This window comes from Pyxicephalus adspersus, chromosome 5 (genome assembly GCF_032062135.1).
Source record: "Pyxicephalus adspersus chromosome 5, UCB_Pads_2.0, whole genome shotgun sequence".
Lineage (NCBI taxonomy): Eukaryota > Metazoa > Chordata > Amphibia > Anura > Pyxicephalidae > Pyxicephalus > Pyxicephalus adspersus.
The window spans coordinates 32,864,097-32,891,019 of record NC_092862.1 but is presented as its reverse complement, the minus strand read 5'-3'; the positions used below and the strand labels follow the sequence as shown (position 1 = coordinate 32,891,019).

Genomic DNA, 26,923 nt, shown 5'->3' with positions numbered 1-26,923 from the left:
TAGTGGTCAGTCATACTTTGTTCAAAAATGTTCCAATTAATATGGAAAGAAAAAATAAAAAAGGAGCTTGACTAGCTTGTATTCTTTATCCAGATTATTGCCCCATCCTCCCAGTGTACAGTTCTTCTTTTTGTGCCTCTCCAATAGACTCTCTAGCCGTAGCAATGCTTCCAACAACTTAATCTGTCCACTGGCACTTGGCAAATAAACCATTTATAGCTAGTTCTGTAAATTCGTTAATAAATACTTGTACTGTCATATCCAAGTCCCCCACTTTAAATTTAATAACAGAAGTCTTCCCTAATAGTTAATGTGGATTACTATACAGCTCGCCAAGGAGAAGAACGTTGCCTGCTCCTGTATGGGATATCACTTGTGGTCCAAGTTTCCTGCTCATATTTGATCTGTAGTCAGAGGAAAAACTAACATGGGGAATGAGAGAGGTGGAATAAGGCTGAACTTAGGTATTGTTTTTCTTTAAACATAATCTCAGATAAAATAAAATGATCTGTTCATCTCCTGATATTACAATATTGCATGATATGCTACTTATAATTGTCATAGAACGCACACTGCTTTGTGAGATTACTGAACTGAATTTAGCTCTGATTACCCTTTAGAATGAAGCTGTGTGTGCTAGAAGGAACCAGAGGAGCCTATGCATCTATAGGATAATCTGCTTGCTCATGGGATCAGTGACCTTAAAACAGCTTTTCACATTATTCCCACATTATTATCTATCTAACTAATGGCTATAGGGATACTATGTACTAAGAATAAATTATAATCTCCTGTAATGTAGAGAGAAAAACTGATTATTACTGTGTTATGAAAATGTAGTTCCAGTTACTATGTATTTTAAGTTAAGCGTTGTTCTTCAGCGACTAACAATTTTTTCAAGTTTGCTTCTACATATTTTTTTAGTAACTGTTGGGATAAGATGTCTGCCAAACTGTGGATTGTTTAGATATCATTAGCTTGCCATACTTGAGGCTATTTTTAGTCAATTGCAACCACTTTGGAGCCAACTGTTTCCTGAAGTCAGAGGTGATCACAGCCATTCTTTATAAGGTTATTAAATTAAAATAATGCTTCACTTTCATCCATAATAATATCCATGGATTTGGCACAGCACACAACACGCAGGTTATGATGTTTTAAGTGTCCTAGAAATAAATAAATGTGCATGACTATCTTTAAATTTACTCACTATAAAATACTAAATGTACTGTTTTTCATATGACCTAGGCAGAGGATTTCTAACCTAAACTTTGTAAGCTTAATTCCATTGCAACACGTATGGTCAAAATGCAGAAGGAGAAAAATAACTAATATTTAAAGCTTTGAAGAAGGAAAAAGAGCTTGCAAATGTAATGAGCAAATATAGTACAAACAGTGGAGTACATATATCATTTTATTTGTATAAATTCCAGAACAGTAAATTTGGGATAGAAAAAAAGCCAGATCTTAGTGGGCAGAATATGCAGGAGTGTGGATGATACAACATCAGACAGTATGTATAGAAGAGGACATGGTAGTATGAGAGCAGGCAGAATGTAAAGAGGAGTAGTGCAGGAGGTATGAGCAGGCAGTATGTGCAAGAGAAGAGTGTGGAGATAATGACAATGGACAGAATGTGCAGGAAAGGAGTACAAGAGTGGAATAAACAGGACTGAAAAGCTGTAGGTAGAGGACATGAGTGTACAGACGGGGGGGGGGGCGGGCAATACGTGAAGATCTAATCTGTGGGCTGTAAGAAAGATGAGATGGTAATTGTTGAATTGTTGACCTTTTCATAATTACTAAAAAAAAAAAAAAAACAACAAATATACAACAAATATAGTCAATATTGAATATGCAAATATGACATGGACTAAAAAACGTGCCCTAAATTGTACCTGGTACCCATTTACCATACTGAGTTGTTATAAAGCAGCAGGATAGGAGTTGAGCTCTGCACACAAAGGGTTTTACAGAGGAGGAATAGAGGTCAGTGTCAGTATTCAGGAAATGGGACTGCTAAAACTGAAGCAGGTTATTTTGGGATAGCAAGGGAGGTGGGGATCATGCCAACAGCATTGTGAAGGTGGTGAAGATTTCAAAACTGAAACAGGAGGCATGAACTGTGAAACTGGGGACAATGAAAGTTAGAAGGCGAGACCAAAATGTAATTAGCTTATTGGATGGGCTGTTTTATGAAGGTAGAAAGTGGGGCAGTGGAGATGACATAACTACTATCACAGTCAGTGGCGAGGAGAAAAATTTTGCATGGTGCCCTGAATAAATGTTAAGGATTATACCACTTGCATTGAAGAATGGATGCTGAAAGGTTAAAACATATTAATTAGGCATTGAGGGGTGATTATATTATGTGCAGGAGACTGATTTCTGAGGTTTAGCACACATTCTTGTGACTGGCTGCTGAGGGGTAATGGCACATGCACTGGGTACTGAGGACTAAGCAGAGGAACAAATCCTGAGAGGATAAAACACTGGGTACTGAGTGTTGAAGAGTTACCCTACTTGAGCTGAGTACTAAGTATTGGGTACTTAATGATGAAGGAATTAATGTTTCAGTTGTGACTGATTATTGAGAGATTCATACACATACATGCTAGGCCAATAACTGTGGGGTTAATATATATACTCTTGTGATGTAAAACTGGCTAGAGCTCTGTGCACTGCTGGTATAGACACTGGAAAGTAATGTATTTGTTGGTGTGTGTGCAGTGGCACAATACAGGGGCAGACTAATGCTGTGTTCTCCCCAGAATCTTTTTGCCGGTGTATCACCGGCACTTTTCACTAGCCACCTGGCTGTCATTAGACGACTGCTCTGCAGCCAGTGTACCTACTGTGAGCATAGCAGAAGGACACCGGCATGCCAAGATCTCCCCTGGAAACTGATGAGAAACCTTCATCACAGCATATAGTTATTGTCTCTCTATGACCATTCCTCAAAATGATAAAGGATTATGCTGGACTGTGCAAGACAAGAAAAAACTGTCCCTTGCTAAAAGCTTGCTTTTGCCACCTACATGAAGCTTGCAACCTCCTATTATCATGCAGATGCTGGGAAAGGGTGAGCAAAGCAAGCTGCAGTTCTAAAGCTCAATATATATTCGCTGTCCACAGGAGAGCCTTGCTGTAACAGAGTGAAGATTTGCTGTATAAATTCTACTGTGATTACACTGTTTACAAAATATGGTACAATAGGAAGTTGGGGTACAATAAAGGGAAATGTAACTATAGGGGCATACTACAAAGACAATGGAAAAATGGGGCACACTGGGGGGGGGGGGCATTAGAGAGTTGGACAAAGTTTAGGGGAAGTAGAATGCTCACAAAATAATAAGGGTTATTGAAAACCTATGGCACAAACAACTGGGAGCACAAAATGCTGCATGCTGCCACCTCCACTATTTGACACCCAGCTACAGCTTCCCTCACGTGGCTTAAAAGAAAACCGCATTGTGTGCTCCAATACACATACAATCCCAAGCACACTGAAATGTAATGAGGAACCTCAACTATTTTTGCAGAGGGGTAGTGAGCAGGACCACTGCTGTAAACCAGATTGTGTGTATGAGCACTGTTTGAAATGTTTATGGAAAGTGTTCAGTTTGCAACTTGTGTGGCTGCATACTGTGAAGTCTATGGTGTGCTGGAGGTGAAAGACTGACATATGTGGTCAATATCACTGGTGAAAGACTAAGTGTTAGTGGTGGGATATCACCAGTGAAAGACCAATATGTGGGTGCTAAGAGTAGAAGAGCCACATATGTGTTAAAATCATGTGTGGTCAGTATCACTGGTTAAAGACTAATACGTGAGTGCTAGAGGTTGGATCTCTTGGGTGGAAGACCAATATGTGTGCTAGAGGTTGGATCTCACAAATCTGTCTGCTGGTGTGTGATGTGACTTATGAAGGACCAAAAGAGGCTGATTTACACAGTGACAAAGTGAATATAGAAATCTGCAGGTATATAACAAAGGAGAAACATGTTAATGCTTCTCTATTCATATCCAATCACAAGAACAAAACCTGCATCTGACACTTAACCGCAACATAAAAGATCTGGTATTCTTCCCTGCTACACAGAGGTGTGCTGTATGGAAGAGCCGTGTAAATCTCACAAATTGCTGGACAGAAATTCAATGATGTCACCAAGCTCAGTTCAGCCCTCCTCGCTAGCCTTACTAATAGGAAACTATCCATGTCCATGAAGCTCTGCATTCCCTGGATCTATCCTGGTCCATTCTTTTCCAGCAGAACATGAGTGCATAGAATTAAAACAAAATAAAAAAATATTCTAGTCTACAAAATCAAAATTATACAAAAAGTAGTTGTTTCTAGCTCCATAAAGATTAAATAGATTAATGAATATTGAACAGTTCTACAAAGCTGGACTACATCAAGTTAAGAAAGCAGTTATGCTTCTAGCTAAATCTTCAAGTTTTTGCAAGGCGCTGGATAGGTAAATAACCTCCTAGCTTTGTATGTCTCTCTAAATCACTAATGTCAGAACCTCTCTTCCTAACTTTCCAGGTCCCCACATTCTATTTGTTAGCAACACAGTAGCTCTATGGATAGTGTTCTTGCTTTGGAGCTCTGTCCTTGGCTTATATCCTAACAAGCACACTGCTTGAAGTTTTCAGGGGGTTCATGCCACAATCAAAAACAATTTTGGTAAGCTACCTGGTTTTCTCCCAGACTGACTGATACCAAGTTTACCAGTATGCTGGGAACATTCGACTGTAAATGCCTTTAGGCATAAGGGGAAATGTGAAAAGGGGAGTAATGTGATTGACCTTTAACACTCTGTAATATACTGGTATTGTACAAATAATGGGTATGCAGCTCTTCAGCTGCCATATTACTAGCAGCCTTGCTGAAAATAGTAACAAATGTTCTCCAGGGACCATATTGCTCTCTTTAGTAGTAGGTATAGTGGTGACATGATTTCACACTGTAATGTCTTCTTTGTCTTCAGTTAGTATACATCCTTTGTTCTGACACTACCAGGTGGAGGATACTGGAGGAGTGTGGGACAAATACACACTGCAAGAATATAAAGCGTCAGATAGGTGGCTAATAGAAAAGCAATAACATCGGACACCTTTATCTCAGAGAAGAAATATGATGAGAAGATATCTTTTTAGTTGCATTATACCTCTTTTTTCCCCCTACACCAGTAACCCAAATGTGCAGTTAGCATGATGATCTTACCAGTGTAGATGCTGGCACTGGAAGCTGGGATGCCAAACTGTGACTCGATGAACTTGGGAATGAAGGTAATAAAAGCGGTGACAATGGCACTCTCAGCTGTGTATGACAAACTCACAAAAAGGAATGTCATGTTGCTTAAAATTCTTACTGCTGCTCTTGGAAGGTCTAAAAATGACAAAAGATGAATTTTATAAACAATGAAGGGGAAAAAAAACAATACATGTAGGACCCTTGAAATGAAAAGCGTGCAATGGAGTTTCTCCTAAGAAAGTGTTCTTTTTTTTTTTTTTGTGCATGTTCATTATTTTTAACATGCTAAAGCTACAACACAAATAAATCGGGAATAAAACAGCTGTCCTCATGGGGAATTGGTAAAGAAAATTGTGATGAAATATTCATTAAAAATCAATGACACCCAGAGTAATTAGGCATCACTCACCTGACTAATCCAAGCCCACCCCCTTGAATAAGCTCTGCCGATATTCACTGTAAAGATGTTACATTGTGGAAATGTTTGGAATAACTTGTCCTGAATGTCCTGAATTTTAGCTGGGCCCACCACACATAATCTCCCATAATTTATCCTTGTTTGGTTACACATATACAAGACTTCCATGTGATATTACCAACTTCACAAAATCTTCACCGCCAGAAGTACAATGAGTACTTTTATCATTATTCTCCTTTAGTCTATGTTCAGACAGGCAGTGAGTTTGAAGTATGGTTATTGGTTCTCCGGCCAGTGAACCACTATCTTGGGGAAGATGCTACATGCTCACTAGCACCCAATGTCAAATCTGATAATGCTGGATCTTTGAAGCAGCGATGCTGTGAAAGAATCCACCGAAAGTTGTGCCAGAACGCTTGCTCCACCACAAGTCTGAATCAGCTCAAACATTTTTTTAATATTAGATAGAATGGTAAAGGGTAGAGTGTCAGTGTTTTAATTGATGTGTGTGTTCCATTAGTTCATTGATGTCTGCATTACATTAAGTACTTTGATAGTAATTAAAACCTACTGACCCTTAGTGTAATTATATTATATATATTTGTTTTGGGCTGTAAAGCTGTGTACACACGTCAGATTTTTCGGCATCGGCCAGATATCGAGCGAAAATCTGGCGTGTGTACAGTCGGCGGCGTCCATCGTCCGAACGACCATCCTGGCGGATCCACGGACGATGAACGACGACCGATCCTAATGAAAAGGAAGGGGGAGAGCGCGCAGCAGGGTGCCGCTCCCTCTCTCTCCCCCTCCCCTCTCCATAGAGCAGAATGGTGCTGTATGTACAGCACCGTTCATGCATCGTGTAGTCCTTTGTCGTTGGAAAGGATCGTGAAAGATCCTTTCCAACGACAAAAATTGCACGTGTGTACGCAGCTTAAGGGAGTGAGTGTGTATGGTGGCCAATAACCCTTAAGCGCACAATCCACCAAAGAAGTCTATCAACATGCAGATATGACCTATGCTTCACCTCTAAAATTCTTGCCGAATCCAATGGATGGGCCAACACCAGTGTCTGTTTTTACTTTGTTGCTAGATTTCTCTTTCATCACATCATCATCGCTGGACACGTCATAAGAATTACTTTTCTTTTTCTTCTTTTTCTTCTTCTGTCGCGGTGGGAGTTTTTTGGGGAAGGTAAACATTGGGAAAATAACAAGAAGCATTGCCATTGCACACAGCAGGAATCCACTCCACCTGCAAAAAGAAAGAAAGAGGTAGATATTAGGTGGCACAAAGGAGTTGCCTTACTAAAGGAATTTATGTTGTTCATTCAACAGGGTAAAATTCACTTAATGTAGTAAACAGAGGACATAATTCACATTGCTATGTCTAACATCATTGTTGTATAGATTGGAAAAAACAGAATTTGAGAAATTTGAGTTTAATGGTATGCATTGTACTGAAGCACTGACCATCCACATCATAATAACAGACAGCAATTATACTACTTACAGTGATATACAGCATTTTGTGAAACTGAGTCATGTGATCTCACCAGTTACCGATGAAGCGGGGGTCACTCTGTTCAATGTTAACAATGGTTCTGGGATCAACATAAAATCCAATAAGAACACCTCCCAATAAATATCCTGCAGCTGGACCAAGAGCACCCATAACATACATGATTGCTGTGGAAATACAAAAGAATAAAAACTGTAGTAAAAAAAAAAATGACCTATGATAATTTAAAAGTCGATAAAAAAGACAAAATAATGGGGAATATAAAGAAAAATACTTGAGACGGCCAAGTGATTACTAGACAAGATCATTGATTAATTCCTATACTTATTTAGTGCATACATTATGATGTTTATGATCATTTAGATTACTATGAAGACATGAGATCATTTGGGTTAATAAATAAAGAAGAATGCAGGTAACCTACATCCAAATATTCCTATTTTTTGCTTCTGTTATGGTCAGGTTTTGATACATCCCTATTCATGTAATCACAGTCAATCCTCAAAGTATTTTACTGTCCTTTACCAACATAATAAATCTGAAGAAGCCACATGGACAAGCCTACAATTTTTAAATAGCTATGAGGTGCTAGAGTTTGCTATTTATTGGGCCTGATTTATTAAAGCTCTCCAAAGCTGGAGAGGATACACTTTCATCAGTTAAGCTGGGTGTTCCTGCAAACCTGGAATGGACATTTACTAGAAAATAGCAAATTACTTTGAAGAAATCCATTCCAGGTTTGTTGGATCACCCAGCTTCACTGATAAAAATGCCTTGGAAAGCTTTATTAAATTAGGCACATTGTACTGTGTCTGTAAAGGAGCATCATGGCCGCTATAGGGCAATCTGGACTACAAATACCTCCACTCTCTCCACCTTCAATATATGGGGAAGGATGGGCGGCTTTTAGTAACCAGAAATTAGTTTGAAATGCTGAAGACATTCCTTAGCAAAAAGAAAACTAAAACAGCCACTACATATAAGGACTGGTATGCTGCAATCTATTTCACTTTAGTTCTAGGATTTAGATATACACCATTTAAATCCTACACAAATGTTGTCATAACAAGCCGTTCAAAGTAGTATCTCAAGGACAACTCCCATTGAACAATGTCAGTAGTAAGAGTTATCAGCAGATTTAATGTGCATTGTGTTTAATGTTTCAGCAATGCACAGTTGTTTTATTCAGAACCCATGTTTATGTGTTCTATTGTATTTAACTGTCATGCTGCAGCACAAGAAACAGTTATAGTTGTGATTATCCTGTACGAGGACACAGCTGCAGGCTCATTATGGTTGTACTGTTTGTGTTCCCATAATAGAAAGCTACTGGAATTGTGGGCTGGTGTTGTTCTGCTATGTAATACCACTTGTGTCTTCTCTGACTGGTCAAGGTTATATGTATTTCTATCTCTTCTACCAACATACATCTATCCATTGCTTCTATTCCTATTAACACACACATGCAGTATTACTTAAAAGACATTCCCAAGATAATTCATATACATATTCACCAACCACTGCAGTATACTGGTCAATAACTTTTAAAGGTCTCATGTACATGGCATATATTGGCATCTGTGTGAAAGCCTTACTGTGAAAGCAAAGTCATCAAGCTGCTTGATGCAACTCAGATGAAGTGTTAAGCACTTCCATAGGAAGCTGAAAGGCAAACCCAAGGTAACTAAAATGCAAGGAAGCTAAAAAAAACTGCCAACTGCTCCAAAGCTAATCTACACAAACCCACAAAACGATGGGAGGAAAGGGAAGATGCACAACATTTGTAGGTGCATTCACCTTGCATTTAGGAGCCTCCTATATTTCCTTCACAAGTGCTTCAGCCCCACATTTGACCTAAGTCTAAACCTAATTGGACAATGTCAGGGGGTTGGAAAAAGTTTAAAAGTGAACCACAAACTCCAAAAGAAAGCATTTATATTTTTAACTAACTCTTTGTCATTTTAAGAAACATTGCTTTGTAGTAGAACTCCTGACACTAATACAATCTTTTTCTTCCAGATCTGTAGAATAACATGTCCACCACTGGCTGCTATTGTTTCTCTTCATGACCTTTATGTCACCGATGTGTCTTGCAAGTGACAAGGGTTCAGCAGGAAGAACCACAGATGCCAGTGAGTTGATTTAGTATTTAGAACAGTTGATTAGGAGCAGTGATGGGAGCTCTGCTAAAGAGCAAAGTTTTCTTTATTTTATACTATTTTTATTTTGTTTTTTTAGCTCCATGGTCATTTTAACTTGTTAGTTGGACAGTAGTTCACACGTAATGAACTGCCCATGTACACAAATTCCAACTCAATGAAAAATAAAAATAATACTATTACTATTTCCTATTTAATGTACAGCGCTGCGTAATATTTTGGCGCTATATAAATACTGTTTTTTTTTAATATTATTATTATTATTATTATTAATATTATTAATTATAAAAATAATAAGTGTTCTATAGTTGATAACATAAGAAAACAGGACACTTGCTGTAGGTGTGTAAATTTGTATATCATAAATTAATATGGGGGTTTGTTATGTCAATAAGGGATTGAAGAACAGTTGGTTGTAGCATAACAAATATAATGCTGAAGGATATACTATATAAGCAGAGGGAGGAAATTCCATGACCTAGAGCCACAGTTGCCAACCGGTGGTCTGCAAGAAACTTTTGGTGGTTCATGGCTCTGGCTGGTGCCCCGCCCAGTGGGGTCAGTCGAAGCACCGGCTGGGGGAGGGGGGGCGCACTGGCCAGAGCCACAGACCACGTCCCCTGTACAGTAATGTTTTGGTGAATGTCAGATTCAGTGTTTTATCAAGTACCCCTTAGTGTTTAAATGAATGAAAGCAAAACCAACAGGCACCATAGTACGATAATCATATGGAGACCATTTAAATAAAACTGTTCAGTGTTAAAATAAATTGTTTCATTTAAGCACTCAAAACAGGAAAACTGTACTCTGGTAGTCCTTTCGGCAGATTTCCTATAAAAAGTAACAATTATTCAGCGTAGTCTAGGAAACTGTTGTGAATATGTTACTGCCTAAAATAGTTGAATAAATCATACTCAATAGAAATGTTATATTTAAAATGTCTGAATTAGCCTTCACATTATTTATAGTGCCTAGAGAGGGTCCATTAAGAAACAACACAATGACAGGTCTGGCATTCTATCACAGTATGCAGACTGAAATAGGTTTTATACCTTATTATCACTTTTCTCCGCCCACGTTCCTACCTTTTCAAATAACCCTACAAATACAATGAGAAGCCATAATACTAGTCACCCAACCATGTTTGGCTTCCATACATTTACCTGGAACAAGCACTTAGTAAATATACAACATTATTGTTCCAGGTATGTGATGTAAATATATGGAAGCCAAACACAGTAGTGCAACTAGAAATTTTAGGTGGTCAGCAGTAGCAACATCCAAACTTTTTTCTTGCGGTAAAGTTTAAACTTAGATTTTGCTTCTTAACATTACTGGATAAACTTAGTGGGCATGTGTCTGAAATAAAAAATAAAAATTCTGAAATAATTCCAGCATAGAGTTTAAACACATTATAATTCAATGTACAATCTGCTTTAGAACCCTCAGAAATAAATCGTGCCGGATCCAGTTTAAGTGTAAATAAACTGAAGACAGTGAATACATAGGCCAATACAGATTTGTAGAATCAGATTGTAAAATTACCCGTTTTACTTATTTTACCAAATCCACACTGACATCTTTGCAGCAGACAGCCATGACGATTTGTACTGTATTGTGCTGTACTAGATATTCCAGAAGTCAATCCTAAACTTTACAAAATTTAATAAAGCAACCTGCTATTTTCAATTAGTATCAAAAGTACACTTCCTCCTAGAACATTGCTGATTCACGTATATCTACTGAACCATTTAGCCAGTCTGCAGAATTTCTGTATCCACAGGCATCTGAACTGAGAGATCTTCATTGCGTGACCTTGAAGAAATGATTCTTCTGAACAAAAGAGTCATCCATTTATATTAAGTAGTAAGCCTTTACAATAAAAACCATCTTACTCACTAAAACAGTACAAATGTGCAATACTCACAGCAACACTTCAGTATAAAACTTTGAATATAGTAGGAAAAGGTTAACGTGTGTCCATTAAATATGTTTCTTCCTAGTTTTGAATAAAGTGGTGAACGTAAAACCCCTGTCTATTTTTATTGCTACCTCCGTCACAGAGATTTACCCTCACTTCCTATCCAGTATTTTACTCGAGCGGGGCTAGAACTACTGTCATGTTTTTTTTATTTCTGTTATCTCTTATTATTGCAGAGTAGATCACGGACAATGGAGAATGAAATGCCGATATGTACATAAAGGGGTCTATTTATAGATGCGGATCTCACATTCAGTCAAAATTCCCTGATTAAGAATCTTCCAAGTGCACGTTTTTTAATGGCAGTAACTGATTCTCCTTAAGCAAATGTGTGCCGATACTCAAATTCAGTGCATTATAAATGGGCACTATCATTTCAGCTGCTTATATCTCATCAAACCATTCTCTTTCCATCTTAATTTATGCGGAAGTCCACCCATTCATGGCATGTGCAGGGGAATCCAGGATTGCCAGGTATTCTGACAATCAAAGTTGAAGCTGAGCATGCAAAGCTCAGCTTTTAGACAGATACGGAGCAATCAGGGAAGTAGGAGATAATATTGTGGAAGGGACATCACCTGTACCCTTTCTGCAATAATGACTTGCCTGATGATGGATTCCCCAAAGTGGAACTTTAGTGCATGCATCATGCCAAGCAAGCAAGATGGCAAAAGATTGGAAGCCAAAAGAGGAGAAGAAAGGGACAGGTGAGTGTTAAAAAAAAAAAAAGATCAGACTGATGAGGTTATTTTATTGCAGAAGGGACATCGCCTGTCTGAAAGAAAGGACCTGCGTGATCACAATAAGGGATTTATTCTTCTTTAAAATGGGCAGCATGGTGGCTCAGAGGTAGCACTCTGGCCTTTGCAGCACTGGGTTCCAGTTTCGAATGTCGGCCAGGACACTATCTGCATGGAGTTTGCAGGTTCTCCCAGTGTTTGCATGGGTTTCCTCCGGGTACTCTGGTTTCTTCCTACATTCCAAAAACATGCAGCTAAGTTAATTGGCTTCCTCCTAAATTTGTCCCTAGCCTATGTTAATGACATATGACTATAGTAGGGATAGAAGATTGTGGGCCTCTTTGAGGGACAGCTAGTGACATGACTAAGGACTTTGTACAGCACTGTGTAATATGATGGTGCTATATACTGTGTAATAATATTAATACTGTGTAATAATAATAAAATGGTCCAGACAGCTAAATATACAGATAAAACACAAAGATGGCAACGGTTTTATCTAATATTATTATTATTATTATTATTATTAATAAACAGGATTCATATAGTGCCAACATATTACGCAGCACTGTACAATAAATACCTACTGAAAGATTTGTATTTATGTTTTCTGTCCAGGGAAAGATGAAAGTAAAATGCACTGTTTGCCGTTCAAATCAGCATCAAACATTACAATATTATGCAGGAAAGCACTTTGCACTCTTTGCTGAGTGACACATTTAGTGCACATGTATCTCTAAATAGACATTCATATATGTTTATTTGCATCTAGTAAGCAGGGCTTTAGGCTTGTTTAAACATATACCTAACTATTTATGTTAACAAAAAAAAAAAAAACGATGTTTACAGAGATCAATAGTGGCAGCTAAAATTTATAAATAAATGATTCAAGGAAATACCGGTTATTGTTGTATACATTTGTTTAGTCAACCATAGCTGTCTTTCTAACCCGTTGTAGGAATGCTTCTACACAATGACATGATAGTGCTCCTGTTAGTGAAGTTTAGAATTGATGCTAGATTGTGGTGGGACAACCTATTTGGACACCACTGGACTCCGCAAAGGTACATATTAGAAAAACAAAAACAAAGAATAATAACATTTAATATTGGCTCTAATTTTTTATCACTTATTTAACCCTTTCTGGGAACAGGTAAGGAGTAGTATGTACTGCACTAATTTCCCAGATTGAGGAGTAAGACATCTGGAGCCCCCTTTTATTTCAGATTCCAATACGCCCCCCGCCCACATACCCCCAAAACACAGGGCTTGCTTGTGGGGATGGAGTCTTCTCCTCTACCACTGGGAGCAGGGGGGTTCTGTTTTTTGCAAAAAGGGAAGGGGGCTACACACTCCCACCCCTTACTTCTTTGGCAAACCACAAAGGACAATTAATTACTCGATTTCCTATCCAAGAACGTCCTACAACTATTGTAAAATGTCAGGTTTAAAAAAACAGTGGAGATGCCAGGCGGCTTTTTTTAACCAATTTTTAAAAACACTAAATAAAATAAACACTACCTTTTTTACCTGTCTAGCCCTTTTATTCTGTCACTCTAGCCTTTATCTTTGTGCCTTTATCAAGCAACCGTGTCACTTTAATACTTGTTACTTTTATTTATTTATTTAACTATAACTTTTACAATAATGTTATTTTATTGGCATTTTTTTTATTGTTGTGTTGAATGTTAGCAGTGATAGTCACATTTTGTGCTCTAGGCGTATACCTAAGTCAATGTTTTTTTCTTGTTTTTTTTCAGGGAAAATAGGGACCTTGTTCTATATTCATATTGGTTTATATTCAAGTATATATGGTATCTGGAAACATAAACATTGCCCTTTTATCTATTAGTTTTGAAGCATTTACAATTTGTTTTTCACTATTTCTCAACTACCCTTTCATATTGTTACATCTATATTTATGGATGTTATTTCAGCACAGCCATTATCACACATTTATCAAACCAGCATCTAAAATCCAATATTTTATCATCATGAGCCATAAGTAGCACCAGGAAAGAAGATTTGTTATATTTTAGTTCTATTGACAGAGCACTTAGTAAATGTCATTGCACTCTGGATGAAGATAAAAATACAGTTACTGTGATATGTGCTCTGTGAAAAATAAATCCTCCTAATTTAAGGATGAATCTCAGAAATGTCATTGCAAGGGCAGTTAAATTATAGCCTGACCTAACATACATTTTATAACTCCACAATCATTTGTGAAAGTAAGGGTCATCCGCAGAGCCAAAATAAACATGCGTATCTGCACTTAACAAGCTTTATACTAGAAAGCCAGTTGAACTCCAGTCTGAATTTTGTTGCATTAAAACGCATGCATCTATAAACCTTGAAAGGTGACATTACCAGGACTTCCAGTTCATAAAACCGTTCCCCACCATCCTCACCCATTTACCCATGCTACCATGTGAGTGTGTGCAGAAGAGTCCACAGAAAGTGAATCTGCTCTGAAATGCTCTGTAGGTTGTCACACCCATGAACATTAATAATTTTTAATAGATAACATACACAAACGTCAATTCCAGTGGGTTAATGATGGTGCTGCACAGATGTATGGATGGTGACCTGAGAGCAAATAACTACACACTCAGTTCCCAAGAATTGTGAAAAATGTAGTTCAATTGCTCCATTTTGCTTTTGGGGCCTGTTGAAATACCCATTGGTTGAAAAGAGCACACTTTATTTCTTTTAGGTAACAGCGCAGCTCTCTGAATTGGGGACGGTCATGCTAGCAATAAAACCAATAATGGATATTTGTTTTAATCTGAATCCCACTCCTAAATTGTCACATAAGGGTAGACGTATTTCTCAGGGACTTCTTTATTTTAGATTAGTAATGGATGTCTGTGAGAAAGACATACATGGGCATACAAAAGATTACATAAAAGAAGACCAAAGTCTTTGATATATGACTGTTTTACCAACTTTTCAGCACCCTGGACACTGCATTGGTTATTAATCCAGGAGTCCAGGAAGGATATATGGGCATTTCTGCATTGACAGAAAGAAAATAAAAGTAATTACCGGACTCACCTATCCTTGAGATGTTAGTATTTTCTAACAATCTGTGGAGTTTCGGACTCTTACAGTCCCAGTCCATGAGTGTATAATATACCAAGCAGAAATCTATCCACAGTCTGTACCTTTAGAAAAAATATTCATCACAGTAGTTGCCCAACTTTAGTTATACAAAGCACCCTCAAGGACAACAATATGGCTACATTCAGGCGGTTAACTATTCCCAGGCTCTCAATTTCAACCATTATGCACCAGTGTCAGAGGTATTGCTTAGCATTCATAAACTTTTGCTGAAACACCTTAATAGGAGGTTGCAGTGTCACATGTTACAAAAGGACATCTGCGGTCCATCAGAACACCCAAGTCCGTGAATGCAGTTGAGCAACATTTTCAGGAAGACGCCTCACCTGATCTCACGATTGCGAAGTGTGAGATCCAGTGAAGTGTAAAGAACCCAGAAGAAGCGAGATGGGCGCTTTAGACGCTATACTGAGGTCTGGAGAGAAGAGGAAAGTCGATTAGCGGAATGGCGTTTGGTGAGTATTGATGCCAGACCAGGGCCTTATAGACTCTCTATACCATGCAGTGTATGCCCATATCTGTGTAAACAATATACCAGCCTTTCTTAATATTCTTTACCCTTATTAAAACAACATCTCTTGGGGTCAATGGGAAAAATGTCCATTACATTCATGCTTAGTGGGAAGAATATCCCCCTTGTTGGTGATCAAAATGCCACCCTTAGGCTTAGTGTACACGGATGTTTTCCCCAGTGTTAAACCTAAAGCTTTAAAAGTTTGAAATTCCCATGCATTCCCATGAGCTAAACTACATCAGAATATTTCTTTGAGGCACATTTTTTAGCGCTATTTATAACGCTCCTTGTAACATTTAAAAAATGAAAAATGGCAAAAAGGCAGAAAATCATGGGTAAGCACGTCTATTGATTTCACTGGAGGCCTTTTCCTTCAGTGAGGAAAACACAGTAAAAAAATGCAGTAAAAAGCGTCATAGCCAAGCTTTAAAATGCTAATAAAAGTACATAAAACGCGTATAAACATGGTAGGAACATTTACATGCGTAAAACGGTTCGTATAGACCCAGCCTTACAGACTGCTAATGGCTAATGCTCTGGTAAATTGGAAGAATCAGCCACATCTCAAGGGGTCCTTAGCAACCTCTGGAGATACCCCGGGGTTCCATGGAACCCTGCGTAAATATGGCTGTAATTTAACAATCCAAATTAGCTCATTCTGGTCGAGTTTCATTTGCTTGGTTTGGATTGAATTGCCGAAGCCTGATCTGTTTATCTCTGCTTGTTGCACATCAAAAAATAAAAAAAAATGCCAAGACAATTTATAAAAAGCCCACAGAAAAGCCCGGATCAGACGAGTTCGCTGCAACTTGATGAAATGGGTCACTCATGTATATGTCCTCTGTGTATTTACTGGCAGATTTATTACCGTCGGTAAGTCTTACTCTCTGCTGGAGGAAATGCTTGTTTACCATGCAACGTGACACAAATGGAAAAGACATACAAAGGCCATTAGCGTAGAAGATCTATGTGGCGTGACGACTAACCTCCTAATATTCACGGAATTATTGAACACACGCAGCTCTGGTCACCATGGCAACTCACTGACTCACCAAAGTATGGAGAAGACTGGCAGTAATAGTGTGCTATGCTTAGCAACATCTCAAGGAGCAAACACATGTCAGGAGGTGAGATACTAACGAGAGGGGAGCTCGTCTATTATTGACACCCCAGGCCAATTCCATATTGTAAACTATACAAGTTCAGGAAAATTCATACATATCAAAGTCATTATTAAAGTGCAACTCCAACGCTGCTTGGGAAATGTTTCATCATTTGTTGGGGGTTTATGGATGTATGTGACTTCATTATAGCATGCCTGTTTATCTTGCCAGGATACATAAAGTAGAATATGGTGGAAACTCCTATCAGGAATTTTCTATTTGTGTTCCCCACATGTTCCATCCTGTAAATATGGCAAAAAGTGATGGGACTGTTGTCACCGTTCTGGTGACAACTCAAAATGATATATTTAGACCATGTGACAACGTTCACCAGATGTAATAGAGTGAATCTGTCATAAGCGATACAAACCTGAAAGTATTTTCACCCACTTATTATTTTTTCCTTTTTTGTTTTGTTTTTTATTTAATCCCGCATTTGGATGACGCTCTGTTTTCACGTGTTCTCTTCTTCTGTATGTAGCAGGCAGGATCCTTCTTTAAGGAGCAATTTAAAAAGCAATGAATATAACATTCACCAAAAGATTTTTCTGGTGCAAAATCTTCTAGGTCCATATATTTTCAAGGGCAGTGATTGATTCTCCACCAGTGAATGTCAGATGTATTGATTTATAAATTGACTCCTTACATACACACAAGAGATACTAGTCACCCGAGATGAACAGTCATGCTCATCTCGGGCAAAGATCTGACGTGTACAGTGGTCCCCTGATAGCATTCAAAGAGGGTCAATAAACGATAGATACAGAATCTTGCAAAGGGCAATGAACGACATGGGTCCATCTACACCAGTGGGTTGGTGGTCCCCTGCACCTAGAAGCAGTGGTGGCAAGCAATGGGCCTGGATTGAGGGTTAATGAATACCCAATCACATGTAAGGAAAAGGGAAAAAACATGATTCTTCCTTGCACATGACTGGAGGGGTAAAATCCTAAATCACTATGTAGATACTCCCGCATCTCAATAAAATGGTGTAAAATAGTTAATTATTCCTATTTTATCTAATATGTAAACAACATTATCCATTAGCTCACAGTTCTCCAAATGATGCCCTGCTGTGTTTCTATCGATACATTATGACAACTGCAGACAAAAACAATATAGGAATATTTGTAATGCTTTCGCTGGAGCTGTACATCAACAAACAGTGTCAGCAAATTGCATCCCTAGAGAGAATAGACATCACAAGGAACAAAATACATCCCTAGATAATTACCAGATGGGCAATTTAATGTCAGCACGAAACAAGCACAGTACGAGGGAATGCCTGATGAATCCTTGCCTCGGCACAGTAAGGGGGTGCACTGATTACTAATTTAGTTCAGATGAATTAAAGGAGTTCTTCCATAAGAAAAGACTTTGTATTTAGGATGTGGACCTAGGTTCATATATATATATATATATATATTATGTTCCTTCCAACTAATGACTAGAACATCCTTCCCCAGAAGGATGATGCCATGTTTATTTAGGCTTTATCCAGGGTCAGCATCCACTAACTAGATTGAAAACAGAAATAATACAATTATTTAAACCCAATGGATTTTAGCCTGATTCATACTCCTGCAGTACATGCATGATGCACACTACCACCCATGCTACTAGGATGAACGGTAACATAGACATCACATTGGTGTGAAGGGGTTCTATTTATTGTGAATGGACCCCAAAGCACCCGACAGATTGATCTGGGTTGTCGTACACTACAAAACAAGAAATATAAGTGCTGCCATTTCTGACATCCTTTCGAAAATGCTAGCTGCCTGACATGATCATGCTGACCCACCTTTTACAAGAAGGTATATGGAGGTCCTTATATTACATTGTCATACATTATCATATTTATCGTTTAATTATTATTTTTTAAAACTGGAACCAATGGGAGGAAGACTGCAGGACCATAAGGTCAAGTTCAGACCTGCAAGCAGGTTCCAGCGATTCTGTGCAGCTCCCAGAAGGTGGCACCTTGCCAGCCATTCTGCCAATCCACCACTGTGCCAAACCACTCAGAATCAGTGCTTGCACGTTGAACAGCAGGGGGCAGTACACAGTACTGAGCCGTTCACTGCCACCACTGTTTATTCTCTATTAGGCTGCTGTGGGTGAATACTACTTGTAGCATCACTGGTATGAGGAAGCAGTAACCTCACAGCAACCTCACTGCCAGTCTGAACATAGCCTAATTAAAAGCAAGTAATAATATTTTACTCTCTCTCTCTCTCTCTTACTGGCCACTCTCTCACCAAAAAATCACCTTTACCAGTGAAGCTATTATAAAAACTGTTTTAATGAAACCGTAAGGGTGCACAATGCATGATTATTAAAGTTCAAAGTAAATTAACGGTTGGATGATGATCCTCTCCGAGTTTCAGAATAACAGTGTATTTTCAGAATTTGGAATCAGTACACAGCTGTGATAAAATCAATCTGATGGGGAAGGTCAGCTCATTTATTTTTAAGTCTGTTTTGACACACTTACTAATGCCGAGATCCGACGTCTGCAGAGATCCCGTCATTTCAGATTAAGACTTTGTGCTGCTACTTGATTTGGCATCTGAGAAGGAAACCTGATCTTAAGCAGACAGTGCTCATCATTCTTCCCAGCATTTTCTGGATTGGGCACAATGGCATTTTCTGAATATTACCGCTTGGTTAAGTTCAGCTATCAGTCCCACAAACCTAAATCTCGAATGCTATACTATTAATACCAAGTACCATTCAGAGTATAATACCAATTGGGAAATTCTCTGTTGGATGTACGAACAAGAAACACTTTAAACAGAGAAATAAAGAGTGTTCAGGACAGGAAAGGCTAAGGTGGCATAGAATGTAAAAGTTATACCTGGAAGTGATCTTTATGGGCCCAACATTACTTCTATGGGGGCACACGTCTTGGTCACAGCATGTTAGGAAATGATCTGCTCTATTTAGCCAGGCACTCCACAGTCCAGCCATCCATCTTTGAATGGCCAGTCCAGTGGTTGTGATGTGATCCTGCCTTCGCTCCCCAATTCACAGGTATAGCCTAACACCAAACCTTTGCATATATGCCATAGCAGAAAAATGGCTACAGTGGACAAGGAGTGGCACAGAATTCATTACTGAACCTGTGCTATTGTCCACTGCTTATGTGTAGGAATTCCTTTCCCATTAAATGCAGAAAACCAGAGCAAATGAGATTAATGAGAATAGTCAGCAAGATCAGTAGAGTGGATATAATTGCAGCAGCATGAGGTTTCTATTTCTGGGAGACTCAGTATTCTTCACTACTGAATGCCAAACTCTAGGGAAAAATATTTTGTACCCTTGCAGCGTGTAGGGGAACCAAATGCAAAGGTCCAAAATATTTTTAATAGTAATGAAATTAAATTAATTGCTTGTTTTGTCTAATACCAGAAGAGTAAAACATACCTTTTCCATTGCTCACCTCTGTGACACTGGACAGGTCCTCTGCAGCCTTTTTCCAGACACTTCCAGACAACTGCAACTATCAGCCTCATTTACTTCCTCAGATCAGCTTGCAATTCAATTGTAAAATTAATATGTGATGACAATAAGATTGACATGCACACTGTGTTATTTAATTAACGAAAACTTGTATATTTTTTATTATATTTCGTTTTGTAAAGTACCTAGCTGGATTTGTTTTTTAATATGACACGTACAAAAGATCTGCTGATGGTGTGTGATCCCCCAGTAGAATGTACCACCATCATATCATTGCGCCATCATTTCAATGATTTAAAGAGAACACTGAACAATTCATATCGCTACCTGTCCTCAAGGACCTCACAATCTAATAATCCTATTATGGGACACATAGAGAATAGGATTCAGTCCAATTACTCCGCCAATATGTTTTCAATTGTAAGAAACAGTTACATATGGAAGAAACCAAACTATATAAAAACACAGGAAAGCTGCAAATTGCTGTATGGGTTTTCAAGTGAATTGTGCTTTTTCTTTATACACACATCTATGCAGAGCCCCTGGATAGCAGTCTACTAATAAAAAAACCTAGATAGCTAATACCCCCATGAGACAGCCTCTGCAACAAGCACTGGTGCATAGAATAACTTAATTAGTCACAGTGGATAGATATTCATTACACATTCCATGGCATATGACAAAAATGCTCCAGAATTCCGATCAGCATACATAACATATACTTGCTGCCAACTTTATCATTTGTTTTACTATACGAAAATGTGTAAATTACAATGTAATGTAGCAAATTTTAATAGTTAATAAAATTAGTTGTTAAAGTGAACCTTTACAAAAAGAAATACTAGTAAAATGTAGACAAATCAGTCTTTGTGTTCCAGTGGAGTAACATGGATTCCAGTACCATGTACAAATGACCCTAATATTGTCGAGTGAAGATTAAGACACGTACCACCCAAGCTCCACCTTCAATTATTCACCTGCCAAGAGCTTCACTACTACCATTGGACAGGTAATGTTCTGGGGTTGGACTTAATCAAGGAGGGGGCAGAGACAAATCTCAGAGTCATGTATACTGGGGTATTTAGCACTTTTCAGATCAGAATAGAATAAAAAAAGTAGCACGCAAAATAGACTGAAGGGTTGGGTTTGAGTAAAGTGAAATTTGGGGGAAAATAAATGTTAGAAGGGCAATACATTGCAGTCTATTTAGTAATGTTCTCCTTACTCTGTCACATGTAAGATGATTGTCGCTGGAAACAATTTTTCATGATCGTTCCAGTGACAGATAAATAACAAGCAATATACACACAACACCATTCTGTTTAATGGAGAGGGGAGGACGAATACACAGCGCTGTTCTCAATCGGTCAATCTGGCATGGTGGAATTGGATGAACAACAATGCAGGACTGATGTACACGTCAGATTTTCCTTGAGACAAGCACAACCGTTCATCACAGGCGACAATCATCTAACGTGTGTGTGCTAAGCTTGGGTCAAAGTATGGTAAATCAAGAGAGGGATATAAATGTACATATTATAAATTGACCGTTTTGTTTCTTTTATTACATAAAAATAACTCAAAGGTTACTGAGAGACGTTGCTTCTATGGTTTTATTCATTATCATTATCTAGAAATTCACATTTAAGTTGGTAAATGTGGTGAAATTACACTTAGCAGAGAAGATTTTATTGTGTGCAAGAAAAAGTAAAAAAATGACTTTGGCTTAGACATTGTATGGCTTAACTCAGCAGAGCTTCACCTTATTCCCTAAGTGATTTATATGTTGCAAATCTTCTACATTGTGGTGTTATTGTTTTAGTAAATATAATGCTGAAAAACTAAAATTCAGTAATAATGTCCAGGAGGGGAGCCCCCCTAAGCCTTGGGCTTCTGCCAACAGATTCCATCTGATGATATTTGTGCACTGGAGAGTATGAGGGTCGGTTTAGTTGATCACAGTGGGATATATTATAAATGCTGCTTTATCTGTGCTAAGCAGGAAACTGCAAAACTGGACAAACATTATCCTTAACATTTAGCATCATTAAGATTGGTAACCAGTGTTAAATACCAGGTTAACTTGTTCCCTCAATCCTTTTCAGCTGTACATACTTCAATTTCTTTGTTTCACATGCTGCCTTGTTTAGGAAGAGAGAAAGCCCTATGTGAGCTTCACTTTGATCACATTCCAAGTTTGGAGGGCTAAGGACTTTTTCTACTTCCATGTCACTGTGCTGGTGCTTGATTTCTGAATAAACCAGCAGGGGACAGATGGAAGGATAAGTTTACTGAATGTGGTCATGGGGGGGTTGACACAAACAAATGTGTTGATAAGCCCTAGTTGGATTAAGAGCAGGCTACTGGTAATACTAAACTATTTATGAATAGTCCATAGTCATGTCACTGTCACTAACTATCCCTTAAAGCAGGGGTCCCCAACCCCCGGCCAGTTGTCTGACAGCTGGGTGGCGAGAGCACGGAGACCAGCGGTGGTCCGCAGCTCTGGCTGGTGCACCTCCCAGTGGGATCAGAAGGACCCCGCTTGGGGGGGCGCAACAGCTAGAGCCTCGTACCATATCCCCCATTTGCATCACAGGCTCAGGACGGTGGGGGGGCTGTGCCTCTGGACACAACCCACCATCTCTCCCATCGCAGGTCTGAGCCTGCAATGGGATAGTGGGTGGGTTGTGTCCAGAGACACAGCCCACCCAGGGAGTGACGGGAGAGTGGGCGGGTTATGACGTCACTCTGGGGGAAGTTTATTCCCCTTTGAGTGACACACAGCTCCCCGTGCATGTGCAGTCTGGAGTCCATAGGTTTAGTGGTCGATGAGCTCCAAAAGGTTGGGGACCACTGCCTTAAAGGGTCTTTCAATCTAATGTCACTACCACAGTCATATGTCATAAAAACAGTCTATATTCATTTTTTAGAGTGATAATTAGTCTAAATGAATGTTTTTGGGGTAAGAAATCGCAGTGCCCAGAGGAAACCCACACAAACATGGGAAGAATATAATCTTTACATATAGTATCCTGGCTGAGATTCGAACCTGGGATAGTGCTAGCCACTGAGCCAAGCATGATTGACTGCTTGGTGACTGGTTATTTACACACTCAGTGCTGTCTAGAGTGCAAGTAAAGAGCAGCCAGGGAGTGAATGGAAGGTGATTTTGTATGGCTGGGTATGGTAAAAAGCTAAACAATCCCATTGCTTTGCCTTTGTAGTAAATGTAAATCTATAAGCAACAGAGGATGCCCATGGCATGGTGGGTTAGATATGTTTTTATATTTGCAAGTTTTCTTTAATGGAGTAAAGTTTAGCGAAATTCTCAGACTGAAAGATAAATAATAATCTGTTCCCACTCGATTTATTTCACCCACTCACATTATAAATAGGACACAGTGAATGATGTATCATACATATCTTCAAACACTTCCTTTTATTTTTTATGAAAGTAAGGCAAGAAATCACGTCAGTCATATGGAAATGTGACAGCCAAATATATAATTGTTTCAGACAAAAATAAAAGTAAAAGTGTGTCTTATTTGCATGAACTGATGTATGTTCTGATAAATAAAGTACAGTAAGTCATGCTTAGAGAGAACTATAGTGTGATCAGAGACACAAACTTCTCTCCCTTGGCCCCTCAATTTCTTGGTTACCAGACAGAAGGTTAACTCAAGTTCAGACCTGACTCATCCAACCAGACCTGTGAAATATGAATGCTTGGATGATGTCTAAAATATGTACTGCCATCTTTATTCAATTAACCTAATCAAAAGCCAAACAAAAACAGGAGGACACAAGAATAAAAATTCCTGTACCCATCTTAGGTAACAAAAGCAACATCTTTAGAGGGCCTGTAAGTCTTCCATTAGGCAACCTCATAAACCTCTGTCAAGCTCACACGGTTTAGTTATTCCCAGCTCCTGAGTTCTTTATTTAGTGGCCCAGCACTGCACAGTCTTTTCAACCACAACACCCTGTAGGATCTTTTACCCATGGCTGCCATTGGGGGGGGGGGGGACATAAGATAATTCTATACCAGACCCTGTTCAAAAATAAGTAAATTTGTAAAGTAAGCCCAATAGAGATAGAGCCTTTTTATCTACAGCCCTTTTTTACCCCCTAGACATTGGTTTTATGTGGGCAATAATCAACAGGTCTCCCAATTATAATGATTCATATATTTTTTAAATGTGATTCTATTTTACAAATGTATGAGTTTATGCAATAATTTAGTGTAGAAGCTGCTGGGGATGTTCATTATTTCTGGCTGCAAAGTCAGCTTTCTCATTTAAAAAAAATGGCCCATGATTCTTTGCATTATTTATTATGGATAGGGGTTTGGCACTTGTAATCCCAGCTCTTATTTGCACAATGGGCTGGCTACAAATTACCCCCTTATTTAGCCTTATGTTGTACACAAATTGTGAACTTTGATTCAGTTGGCTAATGAATTCCCTTCAGAATCATCTTATATCCAATTTTTTTATCAGATCAGAAATGGACTTATAACCTCTCACCTCTGCATTTCCTTTTTTGCTGTAATCACAGACCCCAGGCAGTGTAAAGGATTCTTTGTCTACATCTATTTTGCCTCTTTTGTTCTCACTCCTTGTCTACAGTTACAGTGCAGGTAGCAGACAAGCCGCTTTTAAACAAAGCAATGTTTAAAAATGACCTGGACCTGTAACAGCAGCTCTCTAACTACGCCTAAAGAAAAAAAAGATGGAAAAGCTTTAATTTGATATTTTTTAGCGTTCAGCTCCAGGAAGAAGTGAGACATGCCAGTGACACCACCAACTATGAGTGTAATTTTAGCTTTTGCGAATTGGCTTTGTAAAAAACCTAATTTTACAGCAAAGAAGCAAAAGTATAGAAAAAACTATGCCAAATAATATAGTTTATAAAATAATTTCAATAACAATATTCAGTTCTTCAAGCCCTTCTGTACTAAGTAATGTAGATTACCTGCAGGCTAGGACACAGCCAGTCTCACACAGCCATTAATCTTTGTTAGTAGACGGACTAAGCCCCATACAGACGGCAGATAGATTGCAGATGATTCACCGGAAATAATTTTTCGTGATCATTTCCAGTGACAGATGAACAAGTTTTGTGCACAAAGTGCTATTCTCTTCAATGGAGAGACGAGGGGAGGGACTAGCGAGTGGGACCCCATCATGAACTCTTATGATGTCCTTCCCAACCAGTTGTTCACCAATATGCCATGGTGGATGCCCAAGACCAGCACAGCTGTTTTTTCTGAGCTGAGAATCATCTGAAGTCTGCATGTAGCTTTTAACTGTATTGGCAGCTGTTGGCTGAAAGTAGAGATCTGGGTTTGGATTCAAAAATAAGTAAATAGTAACCACTAATGAAAAAAAATGTTGAAAAAGTGACATTTCTTCCTTTCATATGTACTTGTTATGTGCATGTACATACATGAATGTGATCAAGAAACACATGAGGCTCTTAGATAATTTTAGGTCATTACTTATGATAATTCTAATCTAGTGTTTCTGAACCATGGTTTCTGTTGTACAGATATGCAAAACATAAACATTTGCAACTGCCACATTGCAATTTTTTTGAAATAAATGAAAAACAAATGCTCAGGTAAGAGCGCTTAATAAATATTGCAGCAAAGTATGTATAAAAAGACTAAACATTTACTAAAAAATATATTTTAATGGGAGTTTTCCAAAAGATTCTGATGAGAACGCTAAGAAGAAAAAGGAATTGATCTACCTGAAACAGCACCAGGTCTGTCTGTAGCTTGTGTGTTTCCCCAACCTCCTGCATAGCCATAACCAGGAACATTATTAAGACCCGAGCATTCCTCTAAATGGTCAAAATTGGCTCAAAACACATGGGGAAATATTTGGATCATGCTTTAATCTCTGAAGCCAATGGTCACCTTTGAGACTCATTCAGATTATTACTGATTGTTTTTTTATTATGTATCTAGAGCCTCTTGACTTTTCGGAAACATTTTTGATCTTTTGATTTTGTCAGTAAGATGAATTCTCATTAGCCTGCAGATATGACCTTGCATTTGCTTTGTCTCTTAAGGCAAATCTCAAGAATTATAGATCAATATGTTAGAGATAATGTGTTGCAACAAATGGATGCCAAGGAAGAGCATAAGAAACTTGATATTTTACATCTACTGCCTTGTGCCAAAAATGGCTTAGCTGAACTATTTTCCACCTTATGTCTTTCTCTATAATTGGAAGGGTGCCTGCAGTTTCACCCTGCATATGCGACAAGCTAAAAAATTAGTGGTTTTAACCTCAAAAGACATTATTATATAGTTTATTTACACATTATCATTTCAGCAAGTGAACATTGCTGCCTAAAAGCAGACATTACAAGAAGCCCACTATTAGCCGTACAAGTCATAAGATCTTTTTCTGTGCCCTGCTCTGATTAAGTTTATTTTGTTATTGGGTAGGCCCTTATGAATAAAGTGTATATATAAAGTGCACAAAAATATTATATAGTAGGCAAATTTTTATTGCTGTTTTTGTTCTTTTTAGAGAGATTTACCTTTCTCTTTGTTCTAGTGAC

General features: G+C 38.4%; 1 protein-coding gene across 1 annotated transcript in view; it reads right to left on the bottom strand.

The window, feature by feature from the left end:
* The window catches only part of SLCO5A1 (solute carrier organic anion transporter family member 5A1), a 57,659-nt gene that overhangs the window by 19,600 nt on the left and 11,136 nt on the right, over positions 1–26,923 (bottom strand). The window contains exons 4-6 of the mRNA XM_072411072.1: positions 7,234–7,366; positions 6,706–6,932; positions 5,231–5,395 (exon numbers count right to left, since the gene is read on the bottom strand). Coding sequence (XP_072267173.1) covers positions 5,231–5,395; positions 6,706–6,932; positions 7,234–7,366 — 525 coding nt within the window. The remainder of the gene's footprint in view (positions 1–5,230; positions 5,396–6,705; positions 6,933–7,233; positions 7,367–26,923) is intronic.